This window comes from Drosophila mojavensis, unplaced genomic scaffold, assembly GCF_018153725.1.
Source record: "Drosophila mojavensis isolate 15081-1352.22 unplaced genomic scaffold, ASM1815372v1 contig_19, whole genome shotgun sequence".
Classification (NCBI taxonomy): domain Eukaryota; kingdom Metazoa; phylum Arthropoda; class Insecta; order Diptera; family Drosophilidae; genus Drosophila; species Drosophila mojavensis.
In genome coordinates, this window is record NW_025318726.1 from 1,950,718 (window position 1) to 1,973,706 (window position 22,989).

Sequence of the window (22,989 nt, forward strand, 5' to 3'; positions counted from 1 at the left end):
ATATATAAGTATGAGGATTAACAAATTAGCATAAAGGAGCATAAAATCAATATCAAAAAGGAGACTCACGTGCGCGCGCAAAACATTAACACCACTTGTATATATTTTGGTATAGTTCGTACCACTCTTTCGATTAAATTAAACAACATTATCATGATCAACATTTTTAACAATATATGTATATCATAATAGAATATTAAGGGCTAAAACGTATTATTTTTATATAAACATATGTGTGTGTATATATATATATATACAGATATAGACATGTATATGTATATATATATAGATATTTAGTGATGGATATATATATACATATTTATATAAACATAGCAATAAGCACAAAAGGGCAACAACAGAAAACAGAAACAGAAACAGAAAACAAGAAACGCAATCAGAATCGTGTTTGAGGTAAAAAGTGTTTCAAATAGTTATTATCACTAGCCTGTCAAGCGTTCATTTCCTTTATCATTTCAATTGTTGTAGGTGTGTATTTATTGTACATATATTTCATAGCGCATATACATGTCTGTGTATGTGTGTGTGTGTTGTGTGTGTGACTGTGTATGTGCGCGTGTTCGTGTCTGTGTGTGTGTGTAGTAAAATATTTACCTTATTTGGACACCATTTTCTTTTTTGTCATTTTTGTTTTCTTTCTCTTTTGGAAAATCACCTGATGTTTTCACTGAAAACGCTCTCATTACACAAACATATCGATTTTCATTTTCATTTTCTTTTTTTTTTAGTCTAATTTACTCGCTTGTGTTTACATGTGTGTGTATATGTGTATGTCTGTGTGTATTTTATGTTATATGAAGACGAGCCAACAATTAGTTTATGAATTGCATACATGTACATATATGCATATAAATATATGTATATGTAAATGTATATATAGATATATATGTGTATATATCTGTATCTAGATTTTAGCTTCTCAGAATGCCAAAAGGAAAACACGCAACATATGACAACAACAAAAAATAAGCAAAGGTATTATTATCCCAAATTGAAATATATATATATATATATGCATGTGTGCATATGCATATATTGAGCGTGGCAAACAAATGCAGCTTTTATATTACAAGGTTTTCTCTCAAATCAAATTTGCTAAGGCTTCGAATTCATTATTTTACTAAGCAATTCTCATCAGAAGTTTCAATGCATTGCTAATGGCTTAGTGTGTGTGTGTGTGTGTGTGTTGGTGTGTGTGTTGGTGTGTGTGTTTGTGTGTATGTGTTTTTATGGCTACTGCTGATGTTATTTGTTTTAAATTAGCTTTTTCTTTCATATTATTATTATTGTATTAGCTTTGTTTTTGTTGTTGTTTTGTTTTTCGTTTAGTTTTTCATTTGCATATTGTATTTTGCTTTTCCTTGTTTAAATAAATGAACCATTTCTTTTAGTTATTTTTATGTTTTTCTTTTTTTTTTCTTTTGAGGAAATACGTTTTGTTTATAGGTATGTTTTATATGGGGGGATAGCTGTTGTTGTTGTTTTTTGTTGTTGTGCTGGTTGCTTGATTGCTTGATTATTAATTCACAACAGTGGTTAATGGAATTTGACGCGCCCTCTTTGTCTCCTCCTCGTTGATTTTTTGTTCAATTAGATACTGCGCTTTGGCAATGGCACTCGGCTGACCAGTTATGGTTACAATGCGATTTCTAGTGCCAGGTGCGAATATGCCTTTTTTGGAAATTTGCACATTTGCGCCAGAAGCATGTTGAATTTCAACTAAACTACGACCGTTCGGACCTGGAATATTTGCATCAGATTATGTTAAATGTGTTGTAATTATTTATATGTGTGTATATGTATGTGTTTGTATATCTGTGTGTGAGTTTAAGTGTTGCTTGGATTGTGCTTGGGTTGAAAGAAAACCTTAAATGATAAAGGACCAACATTAACAAAAAAATAAAAAACAATATACATATTTATATTTATATTCCATTCCGCATGTGTGTGGCCCAACCTAAATATCTATGCAAACTGCGACACTGAGGTAATAATTACTGCGCAAATAAACAAACGAAAATTAAACCCAATAATTGCACTATTCCAATATAATGTAGTATAGTATGCTAGGTATTTACATATTCATCAATATCAACAACAAAAATTCGGTATGACCCTAGGAAAGGTCCTCAACATATCGCCTACTGCTAACTGAAAACTATTTGAGTTCTCTTGGTGATGAGCGAATCTTCAACTTCGAAAAAGGTTCGAAAATAGTAGAACGGAATGTGGCATATGGCATATCATCGTGAGTGGATGATCATGGGATCATGCTGAGTGCTGGGTGCTCTGTGCCTATGTGTGTGTGTGTGTGTGTGTGTGAGCGGGCAAGAAGTTGACTAGAAATTTCGCTACATATTTTTATAATTGGGAATGCCTTAAGGAGTGCGTATGGAAATGCTCAAAAAGCAGATCTGATCTGATCTGATCTGACCTGATCTAATTGGAATGCCTGCCGTGGAATGTGGCTCTGTTTGTGCGCAATGGCTTTGTCTCTTCTGCTACGCCTATGTATATAACTACGGCTAAGTCCTACAATTAAGTAATCGCATCGCTAAACGAAAAATAGGGCTAAGAGGGGGGGCGATCGGGTCCAAGGATTAATAGTGCTGGAAAACGGAAGTGTCTGTTTGTTGTTGTTGTTGTTGTTGTTGCTGCTGTTGTAGTAGTTGTTGTAGTGGTTCTGGTTGTTCTTGTTGTTGTTCAATTTTAGTAGGAATAATAGAAAGGTTGCCCACCTAAGACAGCGCCAATAATCACTTCAGGCACCTCAACGTTCTTGGTATCCTTGGCGCCCAGATCGCCCGGAGTGGGGCTCTTACTCAAGCCGCCTATCGAGGCGGCGGCGCCCAGTTGCGCACTGGTCACCGTGCCGGTGGCGCCGGTCAGTCCAAAGCTGTTGTTGTTTAGCGAAACGGGCGTGGCGGCGGGCGCAGTGGCCGAGCCGAGATGGCGGAATGAATCGAATTGCACCTCCAGTTGCGACTGCGTGGGCCGATTGGCCGCCGCAGCAGCTGCCGCAGCGGCAGCGTACTCAAAGTTCACCTGCCCAACAGCGCCGAAGACATTGCTGGCCGTGGCCGCTGACGCTGCGGCGGCTGTCTGCTGCTCCAGCGTCGTCACGCCCAGGTAGTTGGCCAGCGTCGGATGCGCCCCATTGGTGTGCGGCACGCCCACGCCCATGCCCAGCACGCCGTACTTGGCCAGCACCCCGAGGGCGGCGCCCACTTCAGTTGTGGCGGTCTCCGAGTATCCAGCGCCGCGCATGGCAAGCTGCGGGTGACGGAATGCCAAGAGGGTCAGATGTATGGTTGATTAGAGCTACTCAGACTACGCACCTTGATGTGATCCAACAGCTGTGTGGCAAACGCCAGGTTGGGCGTCGGATTGGGGGCGCTCAAGTTGAGGGACAAGTTGATGCCCGCATTGCTGACCAGGAGGCTGGCCGCAGTGCCGGCGCCGCCGATGGCCGTGCCCAGCGTGGAGTTCAGCGAGGCGGTGCTTGAGTTGATGGCATTCTGATTGGTGGCATAGGGCGAGCCGGTCGGATTGAAGTTGGCAACGGGTCCGTTCACATCTGCATAGGAGACGTTCAGACATGTGCCCGACTGAGGATCCTCCACGATCTTCGAGAGTATCATCTTGCAAGCGTTCTTGTTGTTTTCCTTGTCGCCGATGATGGTGATGCAGCGCTCCTGCAGCGACACATCCTTTGGTTTCTGCGATATCTGCACATAGGAACCGCTCTCCTCCTTGATCTGCTTGATGAAGGCGCCGCCCTTGCCGATGATCATGCCAGCAGTCGAGTTGGGCACCAATATTTTCACCTGCTTGTCCCGCTCCTGGGCCTGCTTCGATTCGGCATCGATGATCTTTGTGGTCAAGTCGGGCTTCTCCCGGATTTTGTCCATTATGAAGTCGACCACGGTCATGATGCCCTCCACGGAGCCGGTGATGAGGCAGACTCGCTCAGTAGTACCTGAGGGAAAATGGGAAATGGGATACTCGTCATTTTCCACATTCCATTCGGATATGCGGCTACTCAATGCTCACCTGGATAGAAGTCGTGCGATTTGGACATCTTGACTCTAGCACCCGTGTCCTTCTGCAAGGAGGCAATCGTCTCGCCCCCTTTGCCAATGATGGCGCCGGAGGCCACCGCGGGCACCAGGATTTTCATGTGAAATGTGGTATCGCCTGCAAGTGCCGAAAATAAAAACAGATCACAGTGCGACCATGGATTAGTGATTACAGTTGCTTTAGCTCTAAGTAACTGTTACTGCAGTTGGGGTTGCCCAGTTGCCCAGTTGACCAGTTGATCGTGGCGCACATCTGGTAGCTGTTTAGCAGGTTAAAAATTCAAAATAATAACAGCATTCGGTTGTCGTCCGCGCGCAGCTGGACGTTGTTTGAAATCTGAGTTTGGGTATGATGGGGGATAATGGCTTTTGGGGGTGGCTGGTGGGAGGACATGCATTCGACTGTTTACTGTACTGTGTGTTGACTGTGTTGACTGATGTGGTCAATGCTAATGCTAATGCCAATGCTAATGCCAATGCCAATGCCAATGCCAATGTTTATGTTAATGCTGTGGAGTAGTCGGTTTCGGCAAGCCATGAGAGGATGAGGATGCAACACACACAATATGCTGGCGAGACATGAAAAGCTCTAACCCCCCAACCTCCCCTCTCCCAACCCACTAGCAACGGGCCTTAAGCACTTTGGGCTTGAATGTTGGTCAAGCGGTCAGGCGGTCAGATTTGGTCAGTCAGTGATCTGCGGTCAGGGGGGGTCAGAGGCTAATGGGCTGACCCAGCGTAATGTTTGCCCAATGAAAATCAGTTTGCGTTTGTCAGTTAACAAGTTTAGCTCAACTGGGTATTAGAGAAACAGAAATAGATAGAGAGATAGAAAGAGTAAGAGAGATAGATATATACAAAAAGACGAAATTGGGTTTTTCTTTCGGATATCTTTAGACACTTTTCACTGCGTTTCGCATAACAGAGATGAATGTTAATGGTATTTAATGAAAGTATGACAAAGCTTACCATGATGATTATGATTATTGTTATTATTTTCAATTTCAACCTCAATTCCAGAACAAACTGACTCACCTAAAATGAAACAGAGATGGAGAGAAACAAGCATGGCATTAGTTACATTTGTCAATTCACTTGAATTATATATTAGACAACGGCTAAGATATGCAGTGAGCTGACGTCAGTCAAAGTATGTGTATGTGCGTGTGTGTGTGTGTGGGTGGGTGTGTGAGCAGAGTAGAGACTTGACCGCAGCCACATTGCAATCTCATTTCGCTGGCATTCAATATAGCCAGTGCAGTCCGTAGCGCACGGGCGAGTAAACAAATTTCAATTAATAAAATGTGTCAAGCGGAGATGCTCTATTACACAAAACAATCGCTCATAGCGTAACAAATAAAAAACAAGGCTATAAAATCACAAAGAGAAAACATAGAGGCGCATTGAACAGCGGCGTCGTGCAGCTGGTGCACCTGACTTTTTCGCCTCGTCTGTCCACACGCGCCAAGACGCCCCAACCGAGAGTTGAGCGACTTGACGGCTGGGTTTAATTTTAGCCGATGCGCTTGACAGGCCGCGCCCCACCCCTGCCGCTGCCCCTGCCCCTGCCACTACCCCTGCCCCTGCCTGTCGCAGTCAGAATTAAAATCTGTGTCGTCATCTTGTTGCCACTTGAAGCCAAGTGTCCTTCAAAACAATTTCTCTAATTAGATACAAGCGCTGAAATGAGGCGCACATCTGTCACCGAGTGCCAGAAACTAGAACTCTGGGGCTCTTGGCTCTTGTCTCTTGGCTCAGGCCACAAATCATGAGCGAGCCCAAGCCACCCCACACACACACACACACACACACACCTATGTGTGTCAGGTCGTCCCGATGTCTATCAGCTGACCCAGCAGAGGCAAACAAAATTTACTGCACACGCTGTCACCACACAGAAATGTCTAGGCGGACTTTGCAGCGAGCCGCGCTGCGTATACTTGATGTGAACTATTGTCGAGCTCACATTAAGTATACGCAGCATGGTTGTATATGTTATATATGAAAGAGAGATGTGATGTGATGCATGTGTGTGTGTGTATGTGTATGCTTGATGCTTGATTATTATTTCATTATTGATGTTTTCTTTTTTTTTTCAAGATAATTAAATCTTTTGCTAGTTTCAGTTGATTTGCATTTTGTTGATTTTCATTTTTTTATACTTTTTTTTCTTATGACTCGACGGCAGCGCAGATGTTGAGATGGAGACATGGCGTTTGACTGATTGATAGGTTGATCGATTGATTGATTGATGCTATTGTAGTTGTACTTCGGTTGCTCACCGCTTTGTTCGCATAATTGTGAGCAAAATACAGATGCAGAGGGCGAGAGAGCAAGTGTTTTCATTATTATTATTATTTTTTTTTTTTTTTGTGAATTTGTAGATGGATGTGTGTAATATTTAGAAGAAGTCGTGCGCATCATTTAGTTTGTAGTTTCTGAATTTGATAGCGTGTTTTCATCAAACTCACCGTAGCACCAACAGGAGGCAGTCTTATAGCTGGATGTTGCTGCCGTTCCTGATGCAGTTGCAGTTGCTGCTGCTGTTGCTGTTGCACTTGCTGTTGCAGTTGCATTTGCTGTTGCAGCTCCCGTTGTCTCATGTTTACTAAGTTGCTGCTGCTGCTGTTGCGGTTGCTGTAAATGCTGTTGTTGCTGCTGCTGCTGTCCCGCTGCAGCAATTGGCGATGCGCTGCTATCGGGCGAGCCATTGTGACTGGCTGGATGATGCTGCTGCAGTTCCATCTGGTGATAATGATGTTGAGTATTGCTTAGATTAGGATTGCTTTGTGCCTGTTTCAGTGACAGCTGCTGCTGTTGCTTCTGCTGTTGCTTATAGCTAAAGACTGCTAATGAGTATGCAGCGTTGTGAATGATGTTGTTGCCGTAGATGTTACTATTGCTATTGCTATTACTATTGCTGTGGCTGTTGCTGTAGTTGCTATAGTTGCTGAAGCTGCTGCTGCTGCTGCCGCTGCTGCTGCTGGTCAGCGAATGTAATGATGATGGCGATGTTGTTGCTTGTGTTGCTGTTGTTGTCTTGGAATGTTGTCGTGGCTGCTGCTGATAATTCAATTGCGTCATATGCGTGGGCGTTGACTGCTGATATTGCATACTTGCATACTGCTGCAGCTGTTGCTCCAGCTCTAGCTTCAGCTTCAGCTCCAGCTCCAGCCCTAGCTCTAGCTCTTGCTGTTGCTGTTGCTGCTGCTGCTGTGGCAGTTGCTGCTGTGGCTGTTGCATTGCTCTTGCTCCACTTAGATCGGCGCCCATCTGCTGCAATATCTGCTGGGCTGCCACATTTATAATACTTTCCATAGCGTGCGATCGTCACTTGCCGTTTCGATGCTGTTCAAATGTTGTCATTCAGTCTTAAATTTTGCTTTGCGTATGCGACGGAATAATTTGTTTGGTTTTATTTTTATTAATTTTTTAGATTATCAAAATCAATTTTTGGTTTTTACTTTTTTATAGTTTATAGATTTTTAATGTATTTTTCTTTTAATTTTTGATCAATTTGACTGCTGCTGCTCAGTTTAGAACTACTCTACGCGATTCCAATTCAAAAACTTGCACAATAAACGAAAAGAAAAAGAAATATAAATTGTTTTCAATTAAACTTTGTTGTTCTTTGTTTTTGTTCAAATAGTTAATTTGCTGTTGCAATTTCGCTTACAATTTCGTTACATGAAACATACAGAGAAACATTTTGGATTGAGCAGCTTTTACACGAGCCAACAAAGAGAGGCAGAGCGAGAGAGATAGATATATATGTAGAAAGAGAGAGAAGAAACGAAAATTAAATTGGCAGCCTTGATGTTTCTCTCAGAGTATGCTTTTCTCTATCGAGCTGCCAACTTGTCTCTGAGGCTTTGGCTCCCAAATCCTGCTCTCGATTGACGCTCGTGTAAACGCAGCTCTGAGTAGTTGATTTTAGTATGATTTGAATTGATTTGATTCGATTCGATTTGATTCTTTAGGCTAGGCCGTGTGCTGTTTGCTCCGCCCTTGGAAGGAGAATGATGAAGGTGGCGGTGTATAAGTATAGGTCATAGATAGGTTTATAGAGTGGTAGAGCGCCACTTGTTTTTAGTACGTTTTGCAGTGTTTCGAGTTGAGTTGATTTTGAGTTGAGTTGAGTTGAGTTGATTCTGAGTTGAATTTGATTTGCATTGATTTGATTCGAAAGCAGCGCGCTGGATGGATATTGTAGTAGTAGTAGTAGTAGTAGTAGTAGTAGAGTAGTAAGTAGTAGACGATTATGGTGGTGTTCTTTTTTGTTTTCATTGATGACAATCGGGATGTGCTTGGATTCGTATATTTATTTATTTATTGTGTACTTTGCAATGCTTGCGCCATATTCAATGAGCAACAGATCGGTAGACAGCTCCCACACAACACCAAAGACAACAACAACAACAACACATGATAGATAAAGTGACAGAAAAGTAGATAGAGAGAAGGAAATTGTAGTATATATGCATATATCATACATAATATCTAGATGTAATCAAGTATTATGATAGTTACATACACATACATACACACACACATTGACAGTTACATACATAAGAAAATAGAAGAAGTAGATTGATTGATTGATTGATTGATTGACTGATTGACGCCTGCAGTTGCGTTTGGAGTTATGAAGCGGCGGCAACAGCAGCAGATGCAGCAGCAATTGTTGTTCGATTTGAAGTGCGTTGTTAAGAGATTGATCGAGATTGATTGCACGATTGATTGATTGATAGTTTGATTGATTGCCAACAAGCACAGCATCGACTATGATGATTGATCGTTTCTGCACTATGTACACACATCATCGCTTGATGGAAGATGTTATTCAACTACAGATCTCACTTCGCAACTGGATGCTTCTTAGAATTACAAATAATAATAAAACTATGCAGTAAGAGTAATACAGTAGAAGTAGTAGTAGTAGTAGTAGTAGTAGTAGTAGTAGTAGTAGTAGTAGTAAGATGTGGCATGTTTTGATTTGTTTGCAGAATGCATTTGCAGTTTTCAATCTGTGCTAGAGATGGTCTACGTCCATGTATATATAGAGAGAATAAGATAGCAGTTGTTAATGACGAGAGTTACACAACATCCAATAATGGTATGGAAGGTAATGCACTTATACACCTAGGATACGATTACTATGCCAACAGTTTACCATTCAGCGTGTTGATCTTAACTATGGATGGAGTCTGTCTCTCTCTCTCTCTTTCTCTTCCTCTGTTTCTCTCTCTCTCTCTCTCTGTCCACTTCTCTTTCCTTTCAGCTCGGTTCGGCTCAGTTCAGCTCAGCTCAGTTCAGTCCAAATTCTGACTGTGTTGGGAAATTCCAGCTAGAGATGTGTGATCGACGATTATGATAGATGATGGATTCGCCTTCGAGTTTTGTCACTTGTTATTGCGTTATTATTTGAATAAATTCGCCTTTTGCTTTGTCATTTTTGTAATCACAACAGAGTTTTTGCTTTTCTTGTTTTTGTTTTGTTTCTCGTTTTCTTTTATTTCACATTTAAATGTTGTTTTATTGTTTGTGGTTTTATTGGTTTTGCGGAAATGCTGCTGTGCGTTGAAGATAATTGAAATTGATATATTTATACATTTTTGTTTACTATATTAGCAACAACAACAACTACGTGTGTGTCGCCCCAATGAGAGTTGATCGAAATGTATTTCGCTTTTATTTAATTCATATTTTTTGTTTTTGTTTTTCATTTCGTTTAATGCTGTTTCATTTTCAAATTACAAGCACATTTGCATGAATAGAAAGGAATAATAATAACAACAAAAAAGAAAAACTGTGCAAAATAATATCGAAATATATAAATGTGCGGAATGTGTTTAGTGTGAGCCTGGAAATGTTCTGTGTGCAAATGGAGGTGAAAAGTGATTAAATGAGTATAAATTAAAAAAAAAAAAAAAAGTTTATAATAATGCCGAATCGATGATTTCGCCAAGGTTAGTAGATAGATAGATGATAGTAAAATAATGTAGACCTGATGCGCTCGCTGTTCTGTAAAGGGAACATTAGGCCAGCCTCTAATTAGAGCAACTAATTGCCATATAATTAGGCGTATCTGATCAATATTCGTGAAAACAAACGGCGCGTGTTTACGGAAAGCCGACTCCAAATTACCTTGACACATTTGAAGTTTGGTCAATTACAAACTCCAATTCGTGTGGCCAGGAAACGCGAGGAATCGCTTGACTAATTGCAATTACGAGCGAATGAATGAACGAAAAAACAAATACAAATACAAATAAATAAGTATTCGAAATGACGCTGATAATTTGAATGGTCAGCAGAAACCAATGAAATGCAAAGTCAATTACAAAAAAAAAAAAAAAAAAAAAAAACAAAAAACCAAGTTACAACAAAAAATACAAAATAATAATAATAATAATGCGAATGATTTAGAAATCATGTTTCGCTTTTGTTACATAACTAAACGCTGGTTAGCCATACAAAAAATATAAAAAGTGGAAACAAAACACGTTAATATATTGTATTTGAATTCCAGCTCACACACACGCACAAGGTGGGCGTAACAACAACAACAACAACAACAACGACAACTGTGACAGCCACAATGGCCAACTAAATTATGTGTGAGATCATCTTCTTCCAGCCTTAATGACGCTACGGCCCCAATTGATTTATCGTGTAGAAGTCACAACACCATTTCGTTTCAGATCTCGCAAAAAATAAAAGCTGAAGTAGCGGGTATACTTCAACTGGACCTAGCCACGGCACACCTGCTCGAACAGCGCGTTGCCAAACAACAGAAATTAACAACTAGCTGCCAATAGTAGACCCCAACAGTAGCTGCTGCTGCTGCTGCTGCCCTTACACAATGAAGTTGAGCCCACCAGTTGCTAGAGATTTGAAGCAGAAAAGCAAAAAAAAAATCCCCCAAATTTTTGGCTGCATTTATTATTTACGAGCCGTTGCGAGCTGTTTTGCAACAACAACAAAAAAGCAGCAGCAAAAAAAAAAAGTATATGCCTCATTCGTTTGGCTCTCAATGAATGGAGCACCTCGGTTAGCTGTCAAGGTTGCTTCTCTATAGGCATTTCTGGTCTGCTCATTCTCGAGAGCCCACACATACGCTCAAACGCTTTTCAAGGTTATGTTTTGCTCTCCGCTCTTTTAGGCACTACTCCGACAAACTGACAAATTGACAAATTGAAGTGCCTCGGCCTACACACACACACAGCGCACGGTTTTGGTTTATTTTTAGCGCAAACCTTTCATGAGCATTGATTAGCAGAGTCGAGCACGAATCTTGAATACATTTCAATTTATTCAAATAAGAATCTCAAATTAAAAGTCGAACTTTGCCGCCTCCGACTGCTTCTTCGTGTCAATGTCAATAGGTTTATGCACATACATACACACATATATAAATATATGTATATGTTTATATTGTTATTGTGTCCACAGAGTGTGTCTAGTTTTGAATTATTATTGTAGCTGCTGGCATTGAGCTACATTTGTTGCTTGTAGCTGCCTGGCTGGCCTGGCCACAATATCGAATCGAGGGTTTCTCGTAGGCAAATCGTTTTGCTTTTCAACATAATTCACATACTCGTTCGTTTTGAGTTGTTGTTGTTGTTGTTGTTGTGAGTGAGTGACTGAACAAGCTATGTTATCTGACTGATAGAAGTATTCGCACTGCTGCGACTCCCAGCTAATGGCAACTTTCGAAACGAAAATGCGACCTTGACACGACGAGGCGTCGCGACGCACACAAAATGTAAGTCGATTGTCGAGTTGCGCATACGCAGCGTGGACCCACAGACAGAAAGACACAAAGACACGAAGACACAGACACGCATACACACACATATATGTATATACTGTAGCTATCAAATGACGACGCTGCTCATGTGATTATGCACCTAATGAGAAGCACAAATACGAACAAGGCAAATACAAAATTCGATAAAAAAAATTATTAGCTTAGCCGCTGATGTCGGGATGTTGTCATTGGGCGAATTGCAGCGACGATGCTAATTAACAAGGTCATTGAGAACTGTTTTCCTGCTATGTATAATAGTGTATCTCTCTCTGTGTGTGTGTGTGAGTATAACTTAAAACTGCACTTGCAAACACATACAGAATTGTAGCGGCAGCGGCGTCAGCGATTCTGGCTGCGACTGATGATGATGGTGCGGCGGCTGTTGCTGCGTTCTGGCAAACAACATGCTGGTTAGTTGACAGCCAACTCGATTCTGTTAACAAAATGGCTGTGCGGACAAAAGGCGACAACAACTGCGGACGAGGCGAGACAAGAAGCGAGACGAGAAGCGAGAAGCGAAAAGCGAGCGAGCACTGAACGAAATGAACGACGATCGGCAACGGCGCGCGCTGAAATCGCACTGAAGAATTTTGTAGGTCCGTGGCGCACAAGCGAAACGCCGCTGGAGACGGAGAGACAGAGAGCGAGAGAGAGAGAGAGAGAGAGAGAGCAAGACAGAGAGACAGAGATACAGAGCTGGAGCCAGTCACAGAGCAGCGCGACAGCGTCCAAGCTAGCCCAAAAGCACAGAGTTCAAATGCGTGAGCGAGTGTGCGAGAGAGAGGCAGAAGGGGAGCGAGAGAGAGAGAGTGAGAGCACAGCAAGTGCGATTGAAGAGAGAGAGCAAGAGGGTGATCCAAATGAGTCAGGCAATGCGATCATAAACAGCCTCTGTGTGTGTGTGAGTGTGTGTGGGTACGCGTGTATGTGTGTGCATATGTTTTGCTATATATATATATGTGTGTGTGAGAGCAGAGCGCGCTTATGATCTAATGGGCGGCTTTTTGACGTTGGCTAACTTTAAAAACAATTTGTTGTTTATTTTTTTCATTTTTATATAGTTTGCTTAGTTTGACTTTTTAGCTGCTGCCCTTTATCAGTCGAGGAGTTGAGACTCGAACTAAAATAGAAAATGCTATTATACACATATATATATATATATAAGTATGTATGTATTGCGGTAGGGGCAGATAAGCTAAAGAGATACAGCGCAGCACAACGTGTCATGTTTTTGAAGCGAGCAGAAAAACTTCATTGGAACTTCGATTGCTATTTGATGAGGATGATGATGATGATGATGATGATGACACAACACACGACTCATATACATGCACAATTATATATAGAGAGAGAGAGGGGGAGAGGAAAAGCGAGCTACAATCGAAATCTGTTTTGATATAATGACTTTCCTCATGTGCTTTGCTTTAGTTCTAAAGATTCTTGAAGTTCTACCTGCTTCTCAGTTGGAAATTCACTTATCTGAGGCAGAGTGATTAATAGTTTGTTAATAGTTTAAGATGAGAGAGCTGGATATATATAAATAGAAATAGTCGACAGCTGCACAATTGGCGTATGCGTGATTTACCGCAAATTGCTCATTCGCCTCGTGGTCGCATTTGCTCCTTAACTAACAGCAATGGTCTCAAGTGCATCTGGCCTCGTGGCACCGACGTGACCCACTTCGAGCTGCACAAAAGCTGAAAACGAAAGCTAAGCTAAGCCTGGGTCGACCTATCGATAAGCGTGCTCGTGCCGCTTTTGAGGGCAAAGTATTAGGCGGAAACTGCACAGGCAGAGGAACAGTGGCAGACAGTGAGGCAGTGGGACAGAGGCAGCCACTTGCCACCTAACTAACCAACATGATACTCGAGCTATTAGTAGGCCACTTGAGATGCTTCACAAGTGCAGCACACGGCAACAGCGACAACAACAACAACAGCGGCAACACTTGAGCTGCAACAAAGGAATCTGCTAAGAATAAGGTAACCCAAAAATATATATCCAGAGAGCAGCCGAGAGAGAGTGCGCCCACGCACGGGTCGGACGGAAAGCCCGCAGGCATTAAACGCACTTGAAGTGGCCACGCGATAGGCGAGATTCCACAGCCGACAGGGGGCAGGCGGCAGGCGGCAGCATCGCTATTTCAGTCTGCATAAGTGGCCAAGGTGTAACCCATATTCAGTGCAAGTGTTGTTTTTTTTTCTTCCTCTCTCTCTCTTTCTCTCTCTCTCTCTCTCTGTGTGTATGCTCAAGGACGTTGCCGTGTTGGCTCGGCTGCTGCAGCTGCGGCTGTCGGCTGCAATTTCGTCCAATACTGCAGTGCAGCAGACAACGCAGTCTTTTGCACGGCTACTGCGCAAGACCTTGTCTAGGCAATGGTTATATGCCCCCCCCCCCACACACACACACACATATACAGATGCACACGCACACTCGGGAACTCGCACATTGTCAACGAAGTAGGTCAACAGCGCTGTCAACGCAGCAGCAGCCGCACTACCAATCACGCGCTCTCTCTCTCTCTCTCTCTCTCTATCCGCTCTCTCTCTCCCTAGCCCTTTTTATCTCTCTCTCTCTTTTCTCTGGCCCCAGCTCGGCTCTTGGCTCGGCCTCTCTGTTGCCCTGCGCATCTATTTTCAAGCTAGCTCTATCAGCTCTATGATTACGTAACACACAGCGACACACATGTTCGTTTGGTCGCCCCACAAGGCAGCTCCATGTCCACCCCCGCGCTCCTATGACGCTCACTCTATTTATTGACTTGCATCCTGCGCATCGTGCAGGCCAGGCGAAATCCCTTTTGCGTTGCATTCTAATTTAAGACAGCTTTAAACTGGTTTCCAAAAACCGCATCCCATTCGTTTTCTAGCGAGCGCAAACAAGAGAACGAAATAAATATTAATAAATGGCTGGCTGTCAAGGCAGCTAAACAAATAAATTGTTTGAAAACTAATAAACAATATTTCTCTAAGTATGTTTGTCTGTGTATGCGTGTGTGTGTGTGTGTGTCTGTATGCACTTATACATTTATAATCAAACACATTTGACACATGCCATGGACCTGTTCTACGTCCACCAATGACGGGAGCAACAGAAATAACAAAACTTTATACATACATACAAACAGACATACAGACATTTATAGATGTATAGAGAAATATATGAATGGTAGTTAATTACCAGCAATGCCAATAACAACGTCAACAAAATCTACTTCACATTCGAGGGCAGGTTTACGAGTTTACAAAAATATTGTTTCTACTTAAAAAAAAAAAGGGCATAAATGAAAATTTTTACAAAAAACAGCTAAATACATAGCTACAATATCTGAAATAATATAAATACAATAAATATCTTAATTTATGAATCAAAATATGTTATTCTTAATATTCGTTGCAACTTGTTAACAAATAATATTTTGTTTAATACGAAATTTTATCAAATGCGCTAATATTTTCATGAAATTATTCTCCCATATCTCAATTGATGATTCAGAATTTTAAAAAGTTAAGTTTAAATTGGGTAAAAGTATTCGTCTCAGATAAAAAGATAAATCCAAGCCTCAAACTATACCAAATATCGTAAGTCTCGCTCGTGAAATTCATGATATGTGCACAAATAACCAGGCTAAGATGTTAATCCTGCTCAAAAATATACACATATATATATATATATATATATATATATATATATATATATATATATACATACACAGCTTCGTCCAGCCGTTACATAAGTTTAGCAAAATCAATAGAACCCAGCTCGTATTATATTGCACTATGCGATGTCGAATTTCATCATCGTCATCTCCAATATAATTATTATAATTGGTAATAGTGACAATAAAACTTTACTTTTATAATTATATATTATAATTAAACATATTTTCTGTAGTACAAGAATTAAATTAAATCAAAATAAATTTCAGTTAATCTATAGGTTAATTATATTACATCTCCATATTTCCCTTAACAAAATAATGAAACTATAATGCTAGCTCTTAAAAAATATTAGTCTATCTATAGGTACGTCTGTATAATATCTACTACTCCAGACATTTTGTCATCAATTTTTAGTTCTACTGCTGTGCGGGCATAACACGAATTTGCTTTATAGGGTAGAACGACAGGTTTCGAAATGTCTTGAGCAGGCATTAGTCGGTCAGTTGTTTAGCACGCTTCTGAGCACTAATCAGAAATTCCAAAAAAAGAAGAAGAAAACAAAAAACAACAAAGAAAATGCAAAACAACAAAACGTGTTTTTTTGGCTTAGCTAACACACACACAGAGAGAGAGAGAGAGAGAGAGAGAGAGAGACTCACTCACACACAGTCGCCACACAGTCAAGTATTCTCAAACTAAAAGTCAAATGTTAAGCAGGTGTCGAGCAGACAAAAAACAAATCAGAAAACACGAAAATAAAACCGCCTCTCCGATTCACAGTCTCTGCTATTTATATGTCTTTGACGGCGATGACGAGACAGCAACAAAAAACAAACAACAACGCAGAACGCGACGCGATATGATGCGATGCGATGCGATTCGATGCGATGCCATGCGAGGACAGGTAGAGGTAGAGGTAGAGGTGGTAGAGGTAGAGGTGGAGGTGATAGAGGTAGTTGGATTACGTTGCGGCTCACCTTGAAGGCGGCGGGTTGCCAGAGTGGCACAAGCAATCAAGCAAAGCGGCCAAAGCAGCTACGCCTCCCCTCCCCCTCCTGCTCCGCCTCCTCCTCCTCCTCCGCCTCCTCCTCCGCTACGCTGTGTTGTCATAATTTGAATTTTAGATGATTTGCATATTGAGAAGCCCACCAAAGGGTGGACAGCTGATGCAGCTACTTTGCACAGAAGCGATAACCGAATGCCAAAAGAGGCTATCAGCAATGTGGGTCAATTCGGGGTCAACTATCCTAGCAGTCAGTCAGAGGCGTGGGCAGCAGGGCGTATGCGCAATGCGATTTTGCACTCAACAAAACAGGTCCGGGTCCGGGTCCGGGTCGAGTTAGTCACAGCCAATTGCTGACGTGATTTGTGAGTTGGCCAATTAAAAGATGACAGTGGCAAAACGGCAGAAACTCGTATTAAATTAAAACTTAAATAGTAAACTAAAAAACAACTAAAAACGTAAAGTAAAGCCAACAAGCTTGACAGCAATGCTTAGATAGGTCGAAATTTCTTTTCTTTTTTTTTGTTTGGCATGAGGTACAATATTTACACGTTTTGCGGCGATTCGTAAGGAGTGAGAAGTGGGTCAGTGAATTTAGATAGATAGATTGAGATAGATAAATTAGATAGTTCGATAGATAGATTGATAGTTAGAGACAAGGAGCACGATAATGATAGTAGTATATGTAAAAGCGATTGAAATTTGCTTATTTCACATTTCGTACTTTTGGATTTTTGTTTTGGGGTTTTTTGTTTTTATATTTTTTTCGATTTTGTTTTTTTGTTTTTCAAATGATTGCAAAACTTACCGGAACTGAAATGTGAGCGTTTAGTTTGTTCATTTTCCGGATCTGAATCGAGCGGCCTTTTGCGTGAGTCGCCCATCTCAGGACTTGGACATGTCTCCATGGCAGCGTCTTCGGCCATTTTTAATTGAATGTTGCTGGCTTTTGTTTGAATTGTTATAAGATTTATATTCGGCTTGTACTGCGATTGCTTCGCTTTAGCTTTAGCTTTAGCTTTAGCTTTTTCTTTAGCTTTTTCTGTTTTCTTTTGCTTTTCTTTCCGTTTGCCTTGAGCTTGAGGAGTGGACTCTTATTGTTTGCTTTTGGCTAAGGAGGCTTTGGTTCTGGTCAGAGCTCTTGTCAAAGCGAACGAGCGATCGATCGATCTAGATCGATGTTTGATCTAGGGAATAGAGACGCTTCTATATGAGCGTGTCTTCAATTCGCATCTGAGAGGACAAGGCAGCTTTATTTATCGCTGCCTCGGTTTCTGTTCGCTGCTGATGAAGAATCCTCTTTGGCTCTAATGATCCTTATTCACACAGACGCACATATACACACGCTCGCGAGCTGAAGGCAATATGCATATGCGGTCGGGCGAATTACAATTACAAGTCTTTGAACTTTGAGTCAAGCCTCTAAATGTAATATAAGTATATGATGATCGTGTAGTCCTTCTAGATTTATTCGTTTTGTTTATTATTGTTATTTGTTTGATTTTTTAATTAGATTTTTTTATTTTATATTTGAGGTGGTGGAATGTGCGAGTTGTATTTTTTTTTTTTTTTTGGTAAACGTTTATATGAAAAAAGAAAAAGAAAAAAATATTTATGAGTGAATTATGCAGCAATAATAAATATACATACATACAGTAAACATTTAGGCATCATATGTAAAAATGTATAATATAGTTAAATGCGTATCAACATTATAAAGAATGCACTTCTCAAATAGGGAAGCACCAAATGTGATTCTAGAGAGTCCAGAACTGAGAACTGAGAACTGAGTATTGAGAGTCAAAAAGGTTTAGAATTGAGAATTGATGACAAGTTTGATAACATTTACAATTTAGATGAACACAAAACACTTGTTCATTAATGTCTATATTTATATATATATATATATATACAAAATGAGCGCCATTTTGTGAGGTGGGTTCTTGGTTCAAAGCGGATCATTCAATTGAGAGGCTGTTGGCGGTTGCATTGCGTTGGCTTTGGCTATGGCTATGGCTATGGGAGAGGTCAAAGGGGTCAGGCAGGCAAATGTGAACGATGCAACAAGACAACACTTAGTTTTTATTAGCTAGAAATAAGCAATGATCATGTCAATGTCTGCGTGTGTTTCTGTATATCTTACTCTTACTGAGTGTGTGTGTGTGTGTGTGTGTTTGTTTGTTTGTGTGTGAAAACAAGCAGACAACAGCAAGATGAGTCAAAAATTATCAAAACTGCCAACGAACAGTCATTGAAATACAAACTATTTGTAGGCAAACACTTAACGAACTTGAAGAGAGAAAAAAGGTTTCGGTTTATTATGAAATGATTGCGTGGAAGATATGACTGAATCAAGTTAAAGTTCGGAAAAGCTTCAGTTCAATTCGTTTAAATTCTGTCCATTGTAGTCACAGTCTTAGGATAACATTTCATGATCGCGATTCAATCAAATTTCTCTTTGTTTAAATTAAAATGTCACATTTTAGTATTCGAAATTTAAATTGCAAATAATAATATTTTCATAAATCTCTGTTGCATTCCTAATCTTAACTATGGCATATTGTGGCTGAAATGTTACTCAGTCAACAACATAAAAGAAAATAATATTAAGTATTCTTATCACAAGATTGTATATCAGCGAACCGTTAACTGTTGAGCGTCTCTTAACAAAAAACTCTTGGCTTAAAATTGCATAAGTAAATAAGTATGTTTAAAATATTTTAAATACGTATTAAATACATATATATCCAGGTTGCTTCGTTCTATGGCATCGGGGCATAAAGAAGATTCACTTGCCTAGCTCCCAAATCCTTTATTCATATGAGGGATTAGCAGCCTGAACAACCCACTCTTTTTCTTGGTGATTAATTGATGATCTTTATATGTCCCTCACGTGTCGTCAATTCAAATCACTGAATAGCTGCACTGCAGTCAGTCTAATTTATGCCTCCCATATCTCAAATTTATACTCCCACAACAATTAGTAACAAACAACAATTTCCGAAAAGGGTATTATTATTTTTAAGTACCATAAATGTATAGAAAACCCCAAAAGCAAATATATTTATATACGTAAAACATATGTATATATATCAGGATATATTAATATATGTATTTAAATATATTCATATATTGATATATTGATCATTGATTAGTAAGACATAAAAATCTTGGCATAGATGACGTTTTTATTGGCGCTCTGCTCTGAGAATTATAACTTGCAACTCAATTATGCATGAGTTGGTTTCTTTTCATGATTTCATCGGTAATTAAATATGCGCTAACATCATCAACAGCAACAACAACAGCAACAACAACAGCAACAACAACAGCAGCAACAACAGCAAATGACATTTAATTATACAAATATTTTGTACGTGCTTATTGTTGTTGTTGTTTCTATTGCTACGGGCCAACACTTCAGTAAGAGCACTCGGACTGCGTGTTTCGCCTGAGTATATACATATGTATATGCATATGTACGTATGTGTGTATCACTGTGTGAGTGTGTGTGTTTGATTTGACTGCAAACGACCTTGACCATTAAATAAATTGCTGTACGCTAAACAGTGACTGCAAAGCAAAATAAGCAATAAATCGACGAGATGGCAACGCTGCAAAACAACAATAACAACAACCTCAACAACAACAACAGAAGCGGCACCAATAGGAGCAACAACAACAACAACAATGACAACGATATGCACACAAGGCAAATATATTTTTGAATGCAAGCAGAGCAAAAGTATCTTTGGCACGCCAAATTCGCACTATGAGATACTTTTTGTTTGTTTGTGTTGTACTCATATACATACATACATATGTATATGTGTGTGTGCATACGTATGAATATATATTTTATATATTTTTATTGTGTTTGTGCTTTGCTGGCTTTTATAGAACCTGTCACGACAGCCAATAAAATAATAATAATAATAATAATAATAATAATAATAATGAAGAGACGCACACATTTGCATTCACCTCAGAAATTAGTAAGCAACGCGACGATGCCGAAGCAGAAGCAGCAGAAAACTAGTGAATTACTTGAATTCGATGCTGCCGCAAAACGAGTTTCTCACTTGAGGCAGGTGATTGCAGCTCGGGGTGTCGAGGGGGGAGAGACAAATCTCGAGAACCAGTTACTTTTGCGCGCTTAGAAATTAAATAATACAATTAATTAATATATTGATTGGCAGCAGCAGGAATCCCAACTTAGCTCTGAGATAATTTCAATATAAATATATTCATATAACAAATTTTCTTCTTTAGAGCTTCCAGACTTGTCGTACTTTAATATTGAATAAAATAATTCAATTTTATTTGACTTTCATATAAGAATATATAGTTGTTGTAATCCACATTCCATTTCGAGAATCAAAATTTCAACTTCATAAATAATTTTAAATAAATTTCAAATTTAGAAAATTGCTAAAAACTGTTTAAGCATGTGATTTATAAAGCAAGTGAACGAGAGAGAGAGAGAGAGAGTGAGAAAGAGGGCGAGCGGAGAGGGAAAGGTGCAGATGTCGTCGGTTGCATCGTCCTCAACGTCTCAACTGATGCACTCAAGCCGAAAATGTGTTAATGATGATGAATACGAAACAGCTGCTGCCTCTGCTGCTGCCTCTGCCTCTGCCTCTGCCTCTGCCTCTACCTCTGCTGCTTGGGGCTTGTGCATTATAAAGAATTTCATTCAATCAGAGCGAGGACTTTTGCGTGCTGCCACAAATTAAAAGCGAATGCAATCAACTTTGCTTTGCTCGTTACTATTGCATTATTTCAATGACAAGAACTGATTTCCAAATGCAATGAGAAACGGGACTTTTATAAAAAGAGCAGATTATTTTTTGGATTCTATAAACTTTTTAATCGATGAATGACCTAAAAGATGATTGCTCTGCAATATTGTATATCAAATGTAAAATGTATCTATGATGAAAGGAATGTAAAATAATTAAATATAATATTCAGCAAAAAGATACATTTCATCTTTTAACATGGTTCTTGTCAGTAAACTCTTAATTTGTTGTTTTCGAATACAATAATATAAATAAACATTTTTAAAGATACATTTACTGAGAAATTAAGAGAAAATTTATTTTAATTTATTGAAAAGAAGAATGAAAATTGTTGTATCTCTACCATATTGTATAGTAAATCAGATAAAATAATCTATGAATATCAGCTAAAGCCTAAATTAATGGGTAACTGGAAAAATTAGAGGTCTTCTCCCCAAATTTTGATAGTTGTATATACAGGTAATACTCAAGCCAAGCTGCATTCGAGTTTTTTTTAGAGTCAGGCCACGCTTAATATAATATATTCAATTTTCGTCAAGGTTACTAAACATTCAATGATATAAAGTGACAATATGAATTTGAATTTACATTGAGAAACGTTAACGAAATCAGTTTTCAATAGCTGCAAAAGCCTTGATTTGAATGCTCAAAGCTTAATGCGGCCAAAGTTGAAGCTTTGAATACGTTTAAATATATTTACAGCCGTAAAAAGTGTCTAGTGGAAACAATACGCCGTACAGCTCTACAGCTCTGCACGTATATAAACAATTTTTATATTTTTATAGCTATATCTACAGCGTATTTCAGCTGACTTTTACTACACTTTTGGTATAGCTAGTTTCGTATATGGCAAATGCAGATCCCGAAGGCATACGAAATATGTTCAATCTTATCTCAACTTGAAGCACTTATCGGAACAGCGGAGGCAAATGCGATAAGGTTTTTTATTTATATACATTATATAGAAATGAGGTTGTTTTTTTTTCTTATTTTATTTTTACCCAAGCGCACGCTGATAAGGCATTCGAAAAACACCAGAAACCAGAGAGCAGAAAGTGGTTCAGAAAAATGTTAAATATTAGAAGAAACACAATTATGCAAAAGTGAAAATCAAGTGAACTCCGATAGCTAACACACTGATGGATGAATAACTCGATAAGGGCGATCAATAAAATAAAGATGGAGAGTGCAACGCGAGCTGTTGCTTAATTGAATTGCTAGCTGCCAGCAGCATGATAAGAATTTCTTCAACACTTTATGTGTTGATTGCGGCAACGCAATCACATGAAACACACACTCCAACACTCCAACACTTCAGCTGCGGGCCGCCACTTGGAGCTCTCATGTGTGTCTGTGTATGTGTATGTGTATGCTTAACGAATTGTTAGCGTCGAGCTAAACGTACTAAACACTTGGCGCACTCACATGAATGTATTTCTTATTCTTTTTGTCAATTTTCAGCTGCACACAGCGCCCACTTGAAGATGAAGCTTTAAGATACTTTATGACCGCATATGTAAAAAGTTCTCAGCAGGCGAGACACGATGAGCAACGAACGAGCTGCGAGCTGTGCGAGTACGTGAAAATCAAATACAACTAAATTCGAAAACCG

At 39.7% G+C, this 22,989-nt stretch overlaps 1 protein-coding gene across 15 annotated transcripts in view; it reads right to left on the reverse strand.

The window, feature by feature from the left end:
* Positions 1-1,396: 1,396 nt before the first annotated feature.
* LOC6572400 (RNA-binding protein Nova-1) overlaps positions 1,397-22,989 on the reverse strand; it is a 33,734-nt gene continuing 12,141 nt past the window's right edge. For 2 of the 15 annotated variants that reach the window (XM_015166366.3, XM_015166369.3), the window contains exons 2-7: positions 17,384-18,036; positions 5,067-5,132; positions 4,072-4,215; positions 3,357-3,997; positions 2,757-3,291; positions 1,397-1,758 (exon numbers count right to left, since the gene is read on the reverse strand). In XM_015166366.3, coding sequence (XP_015021852.1) covers positions 1,538-1,758; positions 2,757-3,291; positions 3,357-3,997; positions 4,072-4,215; positions 5,067-5,132; positions 17,384-17,501 — 1,725 coding nt within the window. In that variant the 5' untranslated portion in view covers positions 17,502-18,036 and the 3' untranslated portion in view covers positions 1,397-1,537. Of the gene's footprint in view, positions 1,759-2,756; positions 3,292-3,356; positions 3,998-4,071; positions 4,216-5,066; positions 5,133-6,568; positions 7,667-9,270; positions 9,671-12,228; positions 12,463-17,383; positions 18,037-22,802; positions 22,943-22,989 lie in introns of those variants that run through there. The other 13 variants (XM_015166364.3, XM_044007685.1, XM_032728557.2 and 10 more) reach the window with 12 other exon arrangements.